Here is a 16834-nt window from a genome sequence, read left to right on the forward strand (position 1 = left end):
CTGCAGGACCCCACTCGTTATGCCCTTCCAGCATGACTGTGAACCACTGATAACTACTCTCTGGGAATGGTTTTCAAACCAGTTTTGCACCCACCTTATAGTAGCTCCATCTAGGTTGCATTTCCCTAGTTTCTTTATGAGAAGGTCATGTGAGACAGTATCAAAAGCCTTACTAAAGTCAAGATATACCACGTCTACCGCTTCCCCCCTATCCACAAGGATGGTTAACCTGTTCAAGAAAGTTACCAGGTTGGTTTGACATGATTTGTTCTTGACAAATCCATGCCGACTGTTACTTATCACTTTATTATCTTCTAGATGTTTGCAAATTGCTTAATTATTTGCTCCATTATCTTTCCGGGTACAGAAGTTAAGCTGACTGGTCTGTAATTCCCCAGGGTCTCCTTATTTCCCTTTTTATAGTTTGGCACTATATTTGACTTTTTCTCGTCTTCTGAATCTCCCCCATCTTCCATGACTTTTCAAAGATAATCACTAAGGACTCATATCTCCTCAGTCAGCTCCTTGAGTATTCGAGGATGCATTTCATCAGGCCCTGGTGACTTGAAGACATCTAATTTGTCTAAATAATTTTTAACTTGTTTTTTTCCTATTTTAGCCTCTGATCCTGCCTCATTTTCACTGGCGTTCACTATGTTAGACATACAGTCACCACCAACCTTCTTGGTGAAAACTGAAACAAAGATATCAAGCACCTTTGCCATTTCCACATTTTCTGTTGTTGTTCTCCTCCCCCCCCCTTCCATTGAGTAACGGGCCTACTCTGTGTTTGGTCTTCCTATTGCTTCTAATGTATTTGTAGAATGTTTTCTTGTTTATATCTCTAGCTAGTTTGATTTTCATTTTGTGCCTTGGCCTTTCTAATTTTTATCCCTACATACTTGTGTTGTTCGTTTATATTCATCCTTCATGATTTGACCTAGTTTCTACTTTTTGTAGGACTCTTCCTATTTTTAGATCATTGAAGATCTCCTGATTAAGCCATAGTGGTCTCTTGCCAGACTTTCTGTCTTTCCTACACAGTGGGATAGTTTACTCTTGTGCCCTTAATAGTGTCTCTTTGAAAAATTGCCAGCTATCTTCTATTGTTTTCCCCCATGGGATCTTACCTACCAACTACCTGAGTTTGCTAAAGTCTGCCTTCTTGAAATCCATTGTCTTTATTTTGCTGTTCTCCTTCCTACCATTCCTTAGAATCATGAACTCTACCATTTCATGATCATTTTCACCCAAGTTGCCTTCCACTTTCAAATTCTCAACCAGTTCCTCCCTATTTGTCAAAATCAAATCTAGAATAGCCTCTCCCCTAGTAGTTGTCTCCACCTTCTGAAATAAAAAATGGTCTCCAATACATTCCAAGAACTTGTTGGATAATCTGTGCCCTGCTATGTTATTTTCCTAACAGACGTCTGAATAATTGAAGTCCCCCATCACCACCAAGTCCTGTGCTTTGGATGATTTTTTTAGTTGTTTAAAGAAAGTCTCATCCACCTCTTCTTCCTGGTTAGGTGGTCTGTAGTAGATCCCTACAATGACATCACCCTTGTTTTTTACCCCTTTTATCCTTACCCAGAGACTTTCAACAAGTCTGTCTCCTATTTCCATCTCAATCTCAGTCTAAGTGTATACCTTTTAATATACAAGGCAACACCTCCTCCCTTTTTTTCCCTGCATGTCCTTCCTGAGCAAGCTGTACCCTTCTATTCCAATATTCCAATCATACGTATTATCCCACCAAGTCTCTGTGGTACCAACTATGTCTTAGTTGTGTTTATTTACTAGCATTTCGAGTTCTTCCTGCTTATTCCCCATACTTCTCAGATTAGTATACAGACATCTAAGATACTGATTTGATTTCTCCTCCACCCTCTCCGCCCAGTTCTGTCTTGTCTCTCCTTTATCCCTGCTATAACAGCCCATGCTCCCCCCACATTACGACCCTTCTCCCAGGTCTCCATGTTTTTGACTTACCCATGGGCTTTGGTCACCTGCCACCTTCAAACCTAGTTTAAAACCCTCCTCACTAGTTTAACCAGTCTGTATGCAAATATGCTCTTCCCCTTCCTCGATAGATGGACCCCATCTCTGCTTAGCAGTCCTTCTTCCTAAAACAGCATCCCGTAGTCAAGAAAGCCAAAGCCCTCCTGGTGACACCATCTTCGCAGCCAGGCATTCACCTCCAGGATGCATCTGTCTCTGCCTGGGCTCCTACCTTTGACCGGAAGCATCGAAGAGTACACTACCTGCACTCCGAACTCATTCACCCGTACTCCCAGAGCCCTGTAGTCACTTCTGATCTGCTGAGGGTCATTAATGTATCATTAATGTCCACATGGATGAGTAGCATGGGGTAGTAGTCAGAGGGCCAAATGATCCTCAACAATCCCTCCATAACATCTCGGATACGGGCCCTTGGGAGGCAGCATACATCCTGGGATGCCATGTCCTGGTGACAGATGGGTGCCTCCGTCCCCCTCAGAAGAGAGTCACCAACCACCACTCCCCTACGTTTCCTCCTGGGAGTGGTGGCTGTGATCCTCCTAGCCTTGGGGGTACATGGCTTCTCCTCCTCCTCCTTTGGGGGTGATTCCTCATCGCTCGTTGCCAGGGCAGCATATTGGTTTTCTATCACCATGATGGGTACATTGGGAGTAGGGGTGGAGCACTGCCTGCAGCACCAGCAGCCAGTATCCTCCTTGTGACAGAGCCATGTCCTATTCCCCTGGTGAAGTGACAGCAATCCTCTGTAGCTGGATAGCTTCCTCAGCCTTGGATGTCTCCATATGCATACTCTTGAGGAATTCCTCGTGGGCACGGATGCTCCTCAGCTTAGCCACTTCCTCCTGTAGCTCCCCACCTGCTTCCTGAGAGATTCCACCAGCAGGCACCTTTCGCACTGGATGGTCCCCCCCACCACAACCACCACCCCGCCCCCCAGCTTGGCTTTCTGTGAGTGGGAAATGCAGGCCACAGTCTCTGCAAATCCACACCAAGATCTGGGTAGAGGCATCATGGTCAGGTTGTCTGTCTGGATAAAGGCACAAGTGGAGGAGACAGGAGCAGCATTGGCACTAGCGATGTGGCCTTTCCTAACCATAACAACTGTATTGCATCTCCCTCTCAAACTCCCCTGTTTGTGGTCTCCTGTTTACTAGGCACAATGGCAACCACAAGGCACAGAGAAAGCTCTTGGATTCGGTGCAAGAATCCTTGCCTGGATGCCACTTTTTCTTCCCTTCGTGTTCACGCCGTTGTCGTAGCCTTGGCCGCTGCAGTCGTGAAGCTTTATTTTATTCTCATTCAAAATGTTCATAAACAATCTGTTAGGCCTTTTCCAGTAGATTACTTGTATACAACCATCCTCATCGTCAACAAATCTTACTGAAAACAACATCTTTTTCACTGTGATCAATGTCGGGAGTGCAGTCCATTATTAAGGAGTAGTACTTCATTTTTCTGAGCCACATCAATGTGTTATCAAGCACGTTCCTTACCATAAGGACAGTACATTTGTTTTTAATTGTTTTGGTGCAGTAACGGTCCATAGCTTCTTTATGAATTTAATGTAGGTGCTCACGCATGGCATCCTCGTATTTCCCAAGGAGCTCTACCAAACTGAGGAAATTACCGTTCTGCTCAGTGAACAATTTATGCAACGCGTCCCAGAAAACCAAATTATTCTTTGCGAGGAAGAGGGTGATTGAGATCAGACACTTGAGCACGTTCTTCCAGTGCTAGGTTTCTACATTACTAATGCACTGGTTTTCTGCATCTATGCATTTATTCAGCTTGAGCATGGACTCAACCTCCATCCATTTGGAGTAGGTCATAAAATGGCCAAGTGACTTTTCATATTGCTTCAGAGCATCAGCTAGAATTATGCCAGTAATTGTACCCAGACAGCGCAAGCAACGATTTGGCATTCTTGTCAAATATTTTGCTACAAAAACAGAACACTTTGTCAGTTGATTTCAATAAACTAGTCTTTGCCAATTCAGTTTCTCACTATTTTCAATGACTCTTTTGCAGTGTGACTTTGAGAAGTGTCTCTTCAGCTCATTTACTGGAAACGTCATATCCTCGATTTTTCCCAACCCATTCAAAATTACACAATCAATATCGGCAGACTTTAGGATTACTGGCCATAAAACAGGATCTGGTGTATCGATTTGTGGTGTGCAATTTTTCTCACTGCTGTTTCTGTCATTATGCGAGTCTCATTCTTCTTCATCATTTCTCTCCTTTTCATGTAAGCCAGATTTTTCTTTATCATCACTCCCCTTTACACCACCAGGAAAACTGGACAATTCTCCATCACTTTCCTTGCATTTCCATTCCTTATCTTCAGGTAAATCTGCTAATTCCTTAGTAATAGGACTTCCATCATTTACACTTTTCTCCTCAATTTCTTCTGCACTGGGACAATCGCTACTGCCTAAAGCCTGGTCTAAGTTGTTCTGTTTCAGATATTTTCCCATCAAATTTGCCTCTTGCTGCAAAGTAGATTGTAATTGAGCTTTTCGCGTCCTATACTGAGCTCCTGAAGGCTTCTTCAGGAGTATCTTTTATTTTCTGCGGGGGAAAATAGACAGTATGTGGAACGTAGACTTTTGCTCTCCCTAAGTCTTAGAAAGTCACACATTACATGTTAAGCATGGCAGAAGATGTGACAGTATTTCTTTTATATTGTTGCGTAGATAGGGGTTCAATAGATATATCTGGCATTTCATTAATATATGTCCTTTATTAGTCACTACTTACACACTTCAAGTCTAAAACACAAGTACATTTTCACAATGGCACAATAAAACAAGGTTCACAGCATTGCAGCTGGGCTGTCCTCTCACTTCACTTCAGTTCATTCTTATATCTCACTGACTAACTGTCGACACCCCACCCCTTATATACCCACAAGGGCATGACTGACAACATCCTAGGAGGTTCGAGGAAAATGTCGTTTTCAGAAAGTCTAGAAGGTTCCACGAGATTCTACAAAGGTCCAGAACATTCTAGGAGGTTAATGAAAAATGAATCCACATACAGAATACCTGAAACTTGTTACTTCAAACATTCTATTTTCCCTTTTGTCACTAACAACAAAAACAGCCCCTCAAGCCCAGAGCCCCCCACGCCTGGCACCCCAGGTGATTGCCTGGGTCGCCTGCCCCTAAATCTAGCCTTGGGTATGGGTTGTCTCTCGTGGCTAGAGAATGAAGGTTCATCACTAGCCCCTTCCCTGTGTATCCTATCTTTGTAGAGAGAGACTAGATCATTTTTCATAAATAGGTCAGGTCTGATTTCTCATACACTGAATGTTAATAAATGCCACTGATGTGAAACCTATAACATTATAGGTATAAATAATTTAGCTAAGCTGTGTAAACATTGATTCTGTGCTTTAAGAAATGAAATAATTTCACTGCCTTTCTCTCTGTGGAGGTGTTATTGTGCGCCAGTGCAAACAGGGACTGTTTATAAAAATGGTCAGCACTAAGGAAGACTGAGAAACCTCGGCAACAAACCTGTTGTGTTTCTATTCTAGTTCCTTTCTTTGTGGAGGCCTTAGCGGCTTTGTCAGTCTGAAACCCACACGGCGGCACAGGTGCTTTGTGTGTTTCCAAGAGCTGTAGAAACAGCTTGATTTGTAATTGCCTGACTTCTACCTATTTCTCTCAGCATCTGGCCTTGTTGGATCTGAGGTGCACGGTTAGTTAGAAGAAACTAGCGGGAACTTCTTTGGGGGGATGGTCCCTGCTTACTTCTAGTGTTTTCATGAGTTCATTGGGAGTTTTCCATTGATGTCAGTAGAAGCAGAGTTAGCCAGTGCTGAGTGCTTTTGAAAGTACAATGATCAATGTTTGGGGAGGGAGATGGCTGCTGCAGATAAGGCCACTACCTCAGCCCATGGAGCTAGTTGGTGTAACAAATAGGGTCTCTCATCTACATGTGGGAGTTATCACTGTACTGTAACCTACCGGGGTCCTGTAGGAGACATTCCGCTGGACAAGCTCCATTCGCAACATGGCCCTTCCTCGCCTCAGCTGGGGGGGCAGAGCCTTGCACTGAAATTGTGAGCTCCATGAGGGCGCTGTACATGGCAGAGCCTGCTGTCGGCATCCAGTGAAGCCAAAAGTGGGGCATTGAGAGACTTAACTGCATGCGTGTAGAGATGCCATGGCAATCCAAAGGGGCAGGATGGCGTAATGATCACAGCCCTAGGTGCCAAGGCAAAGCAAAGAAGAAAATGCAAACTCGAAATAATCAAATAGAAAAACAACAAAGTGAACATCAAGTTAGCCTGCTCTTTGTTGCATCACTGAATGGTCATTTTGCCCTTCCCTCTGCCTCGTCCTATTGTAACTTTGTCTTAAAGGGTTTACGTACTAGCAGTCCCCTTGTATAGCTAACGTCCTGCATCATTTTCATGACAGATGCAGGATAAGTCTGTGAGATTTGTCTTCCATGCCCTTGGCCCAGCACTTGCAGATGCATTTACTGCACCAAGGGATGGCATTTCCCAGCGTCCTGTGCCCCAGCCTGTGTCCGTGACAGATTAACTCTTTCTGCAGCCCTGAATGGAGACTGTTAAACAGTCTCGTTCTCCACAGTGCTGTGCAGGAGCCCTAGGATGAGGTCCCACCACTGGGCTTTGAGCCAGTGGGAGCTGGGATTCTTCAGAGGAACCATGCTACCTCAGCCCCTCAGGATAGGGAGCGTCTCATGTCATTCAGCAAAAGTGTCCAGTGCTCCTAGGCCTGGAGACTGATGCTCTCCAGAGCTCAGGCTGCGCTCCTCGTCGCAGACCGTGCATGGCCAAGATGAGTGCCCGAGTCTGTCTGGGGTTTAAAGATAATGTAATACCAGTGAGAGGAGCCAGCTTGACAGCCCTGGAGGCTGCAGCCCTGTATTTCTCCACAGGCTCGATTCAGTGTGGGCAGCTTTGGCCTGGCCAGGAGCTGCCCCCAGCATCCTGTGGCATGGGGAACGGTCACAACAGAGTCATGTATTGATGTTATCTAATCACTGACACTGTGCTAAATAGACAATTCATACCCTAGCGAGTTTAACAGCACTTGCCCACCTCACAGCGGTGTTGTGAGGGTAAATGCACTGAAAGACTCTCAAGTGGTTGTAGGGCCCAGGGGGTCTCAGACCCAGGCTTGTAGAGCTGCTAAGCAGCAAATACCTCCAGGCTGCCACTCAGCAGCACCTGCAACCCGCTTGCACTCCGCTACCCATGACACACTGTAGACACAGACCAGGGGAAGTCCTGTCCCAAGGAGTCTAACAGGCAGCAGCCTCATGGCTGTTGATTGGCTCCTTGCCCTCTATAATCCCAAGGGCTGTTCCAGGAAGCGTCCAGGCAAAAACATGTGTCTCCTGTAGCTACTCTGACCAATCCTGCACTTCACCCCCTGGCTTCAACCTTGGCTTGATTTGAATCTCGCCTTCTGACCCAGACCTTAAAATTTGACTTGGACTCTGATCCTTGATATCCACCCCAGCCTGGAACTTGACTACAAACTTCTCTGCTACTCTCAGTCTCAGGTTTGACCCTGCTCCAACCCTTGGTCCTGACTGCCCTTTTCAGACTGTTGGATAGATTGATACATTCATCTTTTTTGGTGCTCTGGCCTGGGACTAAAAATGTTGCCCCTGGTCCCACTTCATCGAAGAGTAGAAATTAACATTTTCACCAATCCCCATAGGCTGTCTAAGGGACTAGAGCCAAAGGCAGCAGGCAGACAAAACTTCCCACACAAGTGAAAGTGCATTGGATGCATTCGCCACTAGATCCCATGGATACGATTGTTTTTCTTCTCGCAAATAAGAAGCTTAGCGTACTCCCATTCCTTGCACAGTTTTTGGGAATAGAGCTCAGGCAAGGTGCCTGATAGGAGAGGGACAGGCATCTCAGTTTCATAATGAGTCACTGGCAAAGAACTGATATCACAGGAAGTTTTCAAAAGCACAAAGGGCAAGGCAATCAGTGTGAAAATCAATAGGAATTAGGCAACCACCTGCCTCATTCGAGAGTTTTGGAGGGAAGGCACTCTCTGCCCATCTATTGGTGAACCAGAGTAAGAGACAGAATGAGCAGGCCTTATTTGCATGTTGGTTACTTACCATCCTGGTCATTTTGTTTAAAAGTGATTAAAGTTTTGGCTATGGGGTAATGAAATATTGTTGTTCTGATTATGTGACACAAGGGGAATAGAGCTGTAATTAATATGTCCTGAGTGGGGAGTCACCATAACTAAATTCTTGGTCTTGCATGGCTGGCTATTGGAGTTTGGCTAGGCAAGGAAGATATTCCAGTTTTGTAGAAAGGACTCTGCTTTGAGGTTGTATATGTTGCTGTACTCTGGTAATGATATTAAACTGATAAGAACAGGTATAACTTAAGAGATAATGTTTGTACTTCACAGTCCAAGAGACACAGACGAGGTTTTCATCTTGGGGCCAAAAGACCAAAAACATCAAGACACTTGATCACTGCCTTTGATAGGCCGAGAGACTACTTACACTTGATCTAAGCTCTGAGGAGCCGAGAAGTGAATTCACGATAGCTATATCAAGTGAAAGAGCCTGAGGACCCAGGCTTGGCGTTGTGATAAGACATAGTAGTGTGATGAGAGATGGTGTGGAGGCTACATTGCAGTGAGGGGTAGCAGCATGGCAAGAGATGATGCAGAGAGTGGTAAGGCATTTCCAACCCAGTACCACTAGAGCTGTAACCTCTCTACCTGTGTTAGGAGGTGGAGCCATTGGGCTGAATTGTTGCAGAGATAGTATTGCAGCTAGAGGTAGCAGCCAAGCACCCCACAGAAGCGAAGTAGCACTTCTTCCTAGGAGCTGGAGCCGGACCTGCCTGAGTGCACTTTTGGACTTTGCTAACCACTCACAACATCCCATCAGTGGGATGCAGCTGAGGGGAAAAAGGGAAAATGGTACATTAAAAGCACATCTATTCATCAGATGGTTACCGCATCATATGGGGAAACTGAGGTGGGTGTTTTACTCATTCATATAAACATGTTGATTTATTGTTGCTGTGGTTGTCCCAAATTAATGCTCTGTCCCCTTAATACAATTTTCCAGTGGTACATTGTTAATTTTAAGAGGAATCCCTATATCAGTGGTGGGCAAACTCTTTGGCCCGAGGGCCACATCTGGGTTGCGAAACTATGTGGAGGGCTGGGTAGGGAAGGCTGTGCCTCCCCAAACAGCCTGGCTCCCGCCCCTTGACTGCCCCCCCTCAGAACCCTCAACCCATCCAACCCACCCTGTTCCTTGTCCCCTAACTGCCCCCTTCCGGGACCCCCCCCGCCCCTAACTGCCCCCTTGAAACCCCAGCCCCTATCCAACCCCTCTGTCCCCTGACCACCACCCCCAATCCAACCGCCCCTGCTCCCCGTCTCTTCACTGCCACCCCCCATCCAACAGCCCCCTGCCTGCAGCCCGGGACCCCCTGCACCTTATCCAACCCCCGCCCCCTTACCATGCCGTTCAGAGCGGCAGGAGCTCACAGCTGCGCTGCCCATCCAGAGTCAGCCGCGCTGCCCATGTGCCGCCATGAGGTGAGGCTGTGGGGGAGGGGGAACAGCAGGGGAAGGGAGGGGGCTAGCCTCTTTGGCCGGGAGCTCAGGGGCAGGGCAGTGCCACGGGCCATAGTTTGCCCACCTCTGCCCTAGATATTGAACCCCACCGTTTTTGCTACTGGGAACCCGGTAGAAGAGTTACACTAAGAAATAAAAGTGGCAAAGAGTCCTGTGGCACCCTATAGACTAACAGACATATTGGAGCATCCATGCATCCGACGAAGTGGGTATTCACCCACGAAAGCTTATGCTCCAATACGTCTGTTAGTCTATAAGGTGCCACAGGACTCTTCACTGCTTTTCCAGATCCAGACTAACACAGCTACCCCTCTGATACTAATAAATAATGTTTCATTTCTTCAATTGCCTAGACATACTAAAAAGGGGGCAGAGATACATGTTCTCAGCCCCCAAGACTTAACTGAAAAAATAGAAGGGCAGCAATTGAAGAGAATTCACCCCACATCCCCCTCAAATGATTCCTTATGCCAACTCTTACAATCCCCACTTTCAAATAGCAGTAATAACATGACTTGGAAATCTCGGCTAGAAACAATGTTAAATGGTCTGTTCCTCTGCCTGTGCTCCTGAGAGTATGTCTATACTGCCATGAAAAACCCACGGCTGGCCCGTGCCAGCTGACGCTGGGGCTCAAGCCTAGGGGCTGGTTAACTGAGGTGTAAGTGTTCGGGCTCGAGCTGGAGCCCGGGCTCTAGGACCTTGCAAGGGCTGAGTCTGCCTGACCCGGGGAGAGCATCAGAAGGCCGGGGACCTGCGGTGACACCATTTTATGTGGGTGCAGCTCCCTGGTAGTAACAAAGAAGTTCTGCTAGTTGGAGCAGGAATCTGGGGAATAGGTACTCAATGTTTAAATGAAAAACCACATGCATTGGCTACAGTGTCCAAACGATCCCATGGACCTTAGTGAAATAACTTCTCCAGTGGACTCGACACAGAGAAATTTTTTATTATTATTCATTTGTATTACCATACCACACAGGAGCCCCAAGCATGGACCACAGCCCTATTGTGCTAGGCAATATACATCCCCACATCAAAAAGAAGCCCCTGTTTCAAAGAACTTGCATTGTTGTGTCTCTTTTAATGCTGAGATATTGTTCCGTGTTTCCCTGGTGCATGTGACTGCTCTCCCCCCCTGTTTGTCAGGCATTTGGTTAAAATGATCATAAATAATGATTTTTATGTTTGTCTGAACACATCAATGCTGTTCAATCAAGTACAAAATCATCAGCTTGTAATAAAAGTACCTTGGAAGAATGTGCAACTGATCCCATATATGGATATTTCTAATAGCAAAGGAATAGAAAAAGAGATTGATTTAATACTTGTGAAACTGAGCCCAAGAGAGTTTTAGGACTTGATTCTCCACTCTCATTTATCTCATGTCTTCATGTGTAGCTGTGCAGAGTGAGCATAAACTGCCCGTGTTTTTACCTGTATTTCCATTCCATTCTCTCTTCCATGTTACACAAATATAAATTATGATTTATTTACAGACAGGCTGCTGGACTAGAGAGACCTTGGCTCTGATCCAGAAGGGTACCTCCTGTAACACGAGGTGGTGGAGAATCAGGCATTTAACATGAGGCCATATTTTCAGCTGGTGCCTGGAGCGTGGCTCCGTTGATGTTGCTGGAGCTATGTCAATTTACCATTTACAACTGCCTCGGATCTGACTCTTAATTTCCAGCACAGTCCTGCGAAAGCAGTTTACACCGCCGTGCACCGCGCTTCCCAGCTCCGTTGTAAAGATCCAATGAGTGGCAATGGACTGCCACACTCTGAGTGTCAACAGCCAAAGCTGGAAAGGACCAGATCAACGTTTTTTGCAAGATTAAAGAAAACAGAGATGACCACGTGTAAAGACAGCAGAGTTATCAGTAGTGGAGTTAGGAAGGATGTTAAATCCAAGCAATTGAGGGGAAAACTTTGCATTCACCTGGAGATGCGAAACAGTCGTGTTAAAAACAGCAGCATAAAGGATGTTGAAGAGAAAACAGAATCTAGAGTAAAACAGTAGCAGAATGTCACCAAAATGGTACAGAGGCACAATTAAAGGTTCCTAATAGGATGAGAAATGATTTGGCATATGTGTTGTCTGTTTATTCACACACACACACAACGGGGGTGGTGTTTGGGGCTGTGTGTGTGTGTGTGTACACACAAAGACCAGCAACTAGATTATTATCAGGCCTGCACAATATTTGCCATCCTCGGCCCAGATCCTGCAGCTCCTTATGCACATGTTTAGCTTTACTCACATGAGTAAGGGCTTTTGCAGGATGTGTGATTCTCAAACTTTTCGGTCAGCTCGAGCACTTTACCACACTAAGATCTCAGCTGTCCCAGCTATTCCCTGCCATATTCTAATCTGTTGTCCTTGTTCAAACACACTTTGTAGTGTAGATCCCAAAATGGGTTTAGAGCAGCCTCTAGCTTCATAGTTGGTAAGAACAAGCATGTTTGAATGGCAGGCAGACCGCAGTGATGCCCAGAGACAGCAAAGAGGCTTATTACTAAAGCAAGGAGCTGAGATCACCAGACACAGAGCCTGAACCAGTACTGACGCCTGTGTCTGTGGTGGGATTTACTGATTTACCCTACAACAAGATAGGATGCAGCAAGGGATGCAAGACAGGATGAATTTTCTTCTGTAAGGAAAAGGAATGGGAAAAGAACACCCTCAGGCAAAGAAGGAAATGAACAAGCTTTCAAGCATGAGACGACCATCTCTGGCCTATGATTTACATTCTGCCTTTAACACCAGCACTGGAAAGAGTTTTTCTTTTTTTTCAGAACTGCCTTTCTTGAGATTTTCATAGTTGACAACGTACAGTGACAGGAATACTGGAACAATCTTTATAGTGGGGATGCTGAGAGCCATTGAACCACACTGTATACCTTGAACATGATGGAAACCACTTCAAGCTACAGGGTGTAGCAGCACCCCTAGTTCCAGCACCTATGCGCAGCAGCACCCCCAGCACTGTTACCAGGTTTGCCCATTACTTTGGGGTATGCTCATTTATTAGGAAAAAGAACCGATGCATCCGATGAAGTGAGCTGTAGCTCACGAAAGCTCATGCTCAAATAAATTGGTTAGTCTCTAAGGTGCCACAAGTCCTCCTTTTCTTTTTGCGAATACAGACTAACACGGCTGCTACTCTGAAACCTGTCATTTATTAGGGTTACTCTTCTAGGGAGGGGGGTTCTGTAATTCTATCAATGTGCTGCTTGTGTCACTTGTGTTCTCATACGGAGCTCTACTTCTCCCTGCTGAAAGTTCCCTCCCAGTGGAGCGATCCTGCAGGACCTAGGTTCCCCAGGGCTGTGTTCTTCCAGCCCCAGGATCGAACAAACAAACACACGCACACACACCCCCCGCATCGCATCGGAGAGGACCAGGTTAATCAGCAATCCCAAGCTGACCCTTTATATGACCCTGGGCTCAGCAGGCTGGGTCGAACAGCACCTCCAAGCTGTCACCCTTGTATGCCGTGGGCACCGCACTGGAATAGAGTATGTCTGAGCAGGCTGGATCAAGCAGCACTTTCAGTCTGCCACTCTCATATACCCCTAGACTCAGCATGTCCCTACCCCACTTTCACGTTACAGTTGTTCTGGTAGTAACCCACTTCGTTAGCAAACCCCACAGGATTTTTTGGTTCTGCAGGGATCTTTAGCTTAAATACGAGGAGCATTGCTGCAGAGCGAATAGGGAAGCCAAAAAACACCCACCGGAGGAGGCGGGAGAGAGAGAGAAGCAACCAGCTTAACCATGAAAGTTATTTATTGCCAGGTAATAACCATACAAGGGGAGCCAAACAAACAAAACAGTGATAATATTAAATCTAACTTAAATTTGATTATAAAAGTCAGGTTTAGAAAACTATAACTGATCACACAAGTCAGGGTCAGAAGGCTATACCGAGAGTGAGAGAGAGAGAGAGAACTGGGTTCTCACCACTCCTTGAAGCTTGAATCGATTGGGGATCCCAGATGGTCGTGGTGGCTGTGGGTCCGGAGTGCTGGAGACAGGCAGAGCCCCCAGCATGATCAGGCAGGAGAAGATGAAGTCCTAATGGAACTGATACAGATTTTGGATCGAGGCATCACAACACTTACTTGAGCATGGGTAGGGGTTTTTGTAGAGAAACAACAATGGTTCAAGGGAGAACACTAGATTTGTTTATGGGTAAACTGATGGCTCAAGGGAGTATACCAAAGTTGTTTTGTTCAGGCTAGACATATAGGAACTGATCATTCCTGGCTATGGGCCATGTTCCTTGGAGGGAGCTCACAATGCAATTAGGGAACTTCAGTATTTTGGATACCAACAAAGGATTTATTACTAGAATTGGTCTGATAACGACTGTGCAGGCATGGGTTCGTTTACGTCTGGAGCAGAGATTCCCCATCATGCAGTGCTTTCCTGCTTTTCTGGTCCCAGAGTTCCATGCGGTTCTTGCCTTGGAATCTCTGTTCTCCATTCTGTATGTTAATGAGGCAATGGATGCAAATGAGGCTAGGGAAGTTTCCTTAATTCTGTCACCCTTGTCCGGAGGGGTTTAGGTGTGTCTCTCCCTGCCTTTTCATTGCTTTTTGTCTTTCTACTGATTGGCTTTGGTTCAAGCAGAGGCTGAGGGGGGAAGGTCTTTCGTGAATCAGACAGGCTGGGTACTGCACCCTGGTTCCCCAAGAACACAAAACTGATAGGTAACAGCACTTCTAGTTCCAGCACCTATGTACAATGAGACAACAGCAGCAATCATGAGGGGAGGTCAACTCTGAAATACATGAAATAGAGTACATCAAAGTAGGGTTTGATCAGTCTTCTTCTAGAAAGCAGAATTGGGCCTTAGCCATCATTAGCAAGAGAACATTGGCTGAGAGAAGCAAACAAGATGGTCCAAATTTATCCTTGGTGACACCCCATGGACTTTCCTGGAGTCACACTGGAGGTGAACTTGGCCTACTGAACTGAGCAAGCATATTGAACTTATGGACAGGATCATCCTATGTGCTGAGAGAGAAGCATACAAGTATAGCCCATGTTCTCTTGCCCTAAATAAAGAGAAGGCAAATCAAATGTCAAATTATGTGTCAGTAAAAAACAAAGCAAACCTTTAGTGCCATTGCCTGTGTTCGATCCCGGCTGTGGACAAGGCAATGATGATTTGCATGTATTTTTTTCTGGTTAATCTTTATTTCTCTTTAAATAAGAGGTTGAACTTTTATTTTCAGGGCCAGGTTGTGCACCCCTTGTTTGTGCTGGGGAGCACTAACTCATACGACTACTCCCATTTACGTCAATGGGTTTATCTGGGTCAGTAAGTGCTCACCAGAGCTGCACCATAGGGCCATAGGGAAATTGTGAAGAGGGCGGTTTCCCTGATGGAAGTTGATAGCCCCTTCTAGCTTTGGGAGAGTGTGTGTATGTGATATAATTAATACACACGGACAGTATGATGTCACAGTAAGTACTACTCGAGTTTTGTCAGAGAGTAAACTGGATCTTCAGCAGCCTCTTTACTAACATTTCTCATGGCATTTGCAAGAGCTCCCATTTGAAGCACACTGTGTATTCTAATACTACTGCAAGAAGGGACCACCACTCTAGGTATGCAGCCATTCTGAAGGGCGTGTCCCGCTGTGTTTCATTAGGACCTCCCATCACTAGCACTGCACATTCTCCCTGCCAAGGATCACACCTGGCTTACAGAAGACAAAAAAAGGGCTCACATTTAATGCAAGACCTCTAGGTTTGATGTAAGGAGCGGGATTGGCTAAAGGCGCTTATAATATTCCACCCACCCAAGGCAATGGTGTTGAGGATGCAATTTGAAAACTGCTGGGGTTGCACATGTGTAACATTGTGGCCATAATTTGGCCTGCAGAACATTTAGTGCTGGCATGGCTGCATGAGAAAGAAAGAACCTAGCCTGCCTCTCAGCTTAGTATGACACAAATGTAGCCTTTATTCAATGGGTTTAAAACTGTAACTAATAGATCACAGAAGTGATTGTACATAAGGAATCATCATTTGGGGGGGGGGGGGTTACTGCCCAGATTTCTTCTTGGCCCTCTGCTATTCAATGTCTTTATCAATAATCTTTAAGAAAATAGAAAGTTATGGGTAAAACCTGTAGCTGGCACAAAACCAGGTAGAATGGTAAATAATAATGGGGACAGGTCAGTTATGCAGGCTGAGCTAGATTAGTTGGTAAGGTCAGCTCATTTAAGCAATATGCATTTTAACACAGCCAAAGGCAGGGTCAAGAACAAAGAACATGGGCCACACTTAGAAGATGGGAGGGACCATATCCTGAGAAGCAGTGACTCTGGAAAGGACTTGGGGGTCATGGTAGATCATGAGATGAACAGGAGCTCCCCTGGTGTAGCTAAGTGGGTGAATGAGATCCATGGATGTTTAAACAGAGGACTATGAAGCAGGAATAGGGAGTGGTATTACCGTTATATACAACATTAGTATGACCATTGCTGGAATGCTGTATCCAGTTGTGGTGTTCACACTTCAAAAACGATGTTGACGAATTGGAAAGGGTCCAGAAAAAAGTGACAGTAATGATGCAAGGTGTAGAATATGGTCTGTGTGTATATAAATCTCCTCACTGTATTTTCCATTTTATGCATCCAATGAAGTGAGCAGTAGCTCACGAAAGCTTATGCTCAAATAAATTGGTTAGTCTCTAAGGTGCCACAAGTACTCCTTTTCTTTTTGCGAATACAGACTAACACGGCTGCTACTCTGAAACCGGTGTAGAGTGTCTATACTAGAAATGCTACAACTGCATCACTGGAGCATAAATCACTTACTATCGTTACCAAAGGGGTTCTTCAGCCACTGTAGTTAATCCACCACTCAGAAGGCAGTAGCGAGGTTGACTGAAGAATTCTTCTGTTGCCCTAGCAGTGTGAACACCAGGGCTTAGATCAGCTTGACTATGTTGCACAAATTCAGACTAGAAATAAGGAGTACATTTTTACAGTGAGGGTAATAAGCCATAGGAACTAGTTATCCAGGGATGTGGTGGATTCTCCATCACTTTGAAATCTTTAAATCAAGACGGGATGACTTTCTAAGTGAGAGAGAGGCTAATGCTCAGATAGATATGATAGGCTTGATGCCGAGTTTCCTGGACAAGGTACAGTTTGCAGGGTTGGCAGTT

General features: G+C 45.5%; 1 protein-coding gene across 6 annotated transcripts in view; it reads left to right on the forward strand.

Annotated features, from left to right (window-relative positions):
- Positions 1–16834, forward strand: part of BEND7 (BEN domain containing 7) — a 100607-nt gene that overhangs the window by 62749 nt on the left and 21024 nt on the right. The window contains exon 9 of one of the 6 annotated variants that reach the window (XM_078851179.1): positions 11141–11172. The exons of the other annotated variants lie outside the window; for them this stretch is intronic. Within the exon in view, the coding sequence (XP_078707305.1) occupies positions 11141–11157 (17 nt within the window). The 3' untranslated portion in view covers positions 11158–11172. Of the gene's footprint in view, positions 1–11140; positions 11173–16834 lie in introns of those variants that run through there. 6 annotated transcript variants of the gene reach the window in all.

Source organism: Lepidochelys kempii, chromosome 1 (genome assembly GCF_965140285.1).
Source record: "Lepidochelys kempii isolate rLepKem1 chromosome 1, rLepKem1.hap1, whole genome shotgun sequence".
Lineage (NCBI taxonomy): Eukaryota > Metazoa > Chordata > Testudines > Cheloniidae > Lepidochelys > Lepidochelys kempii.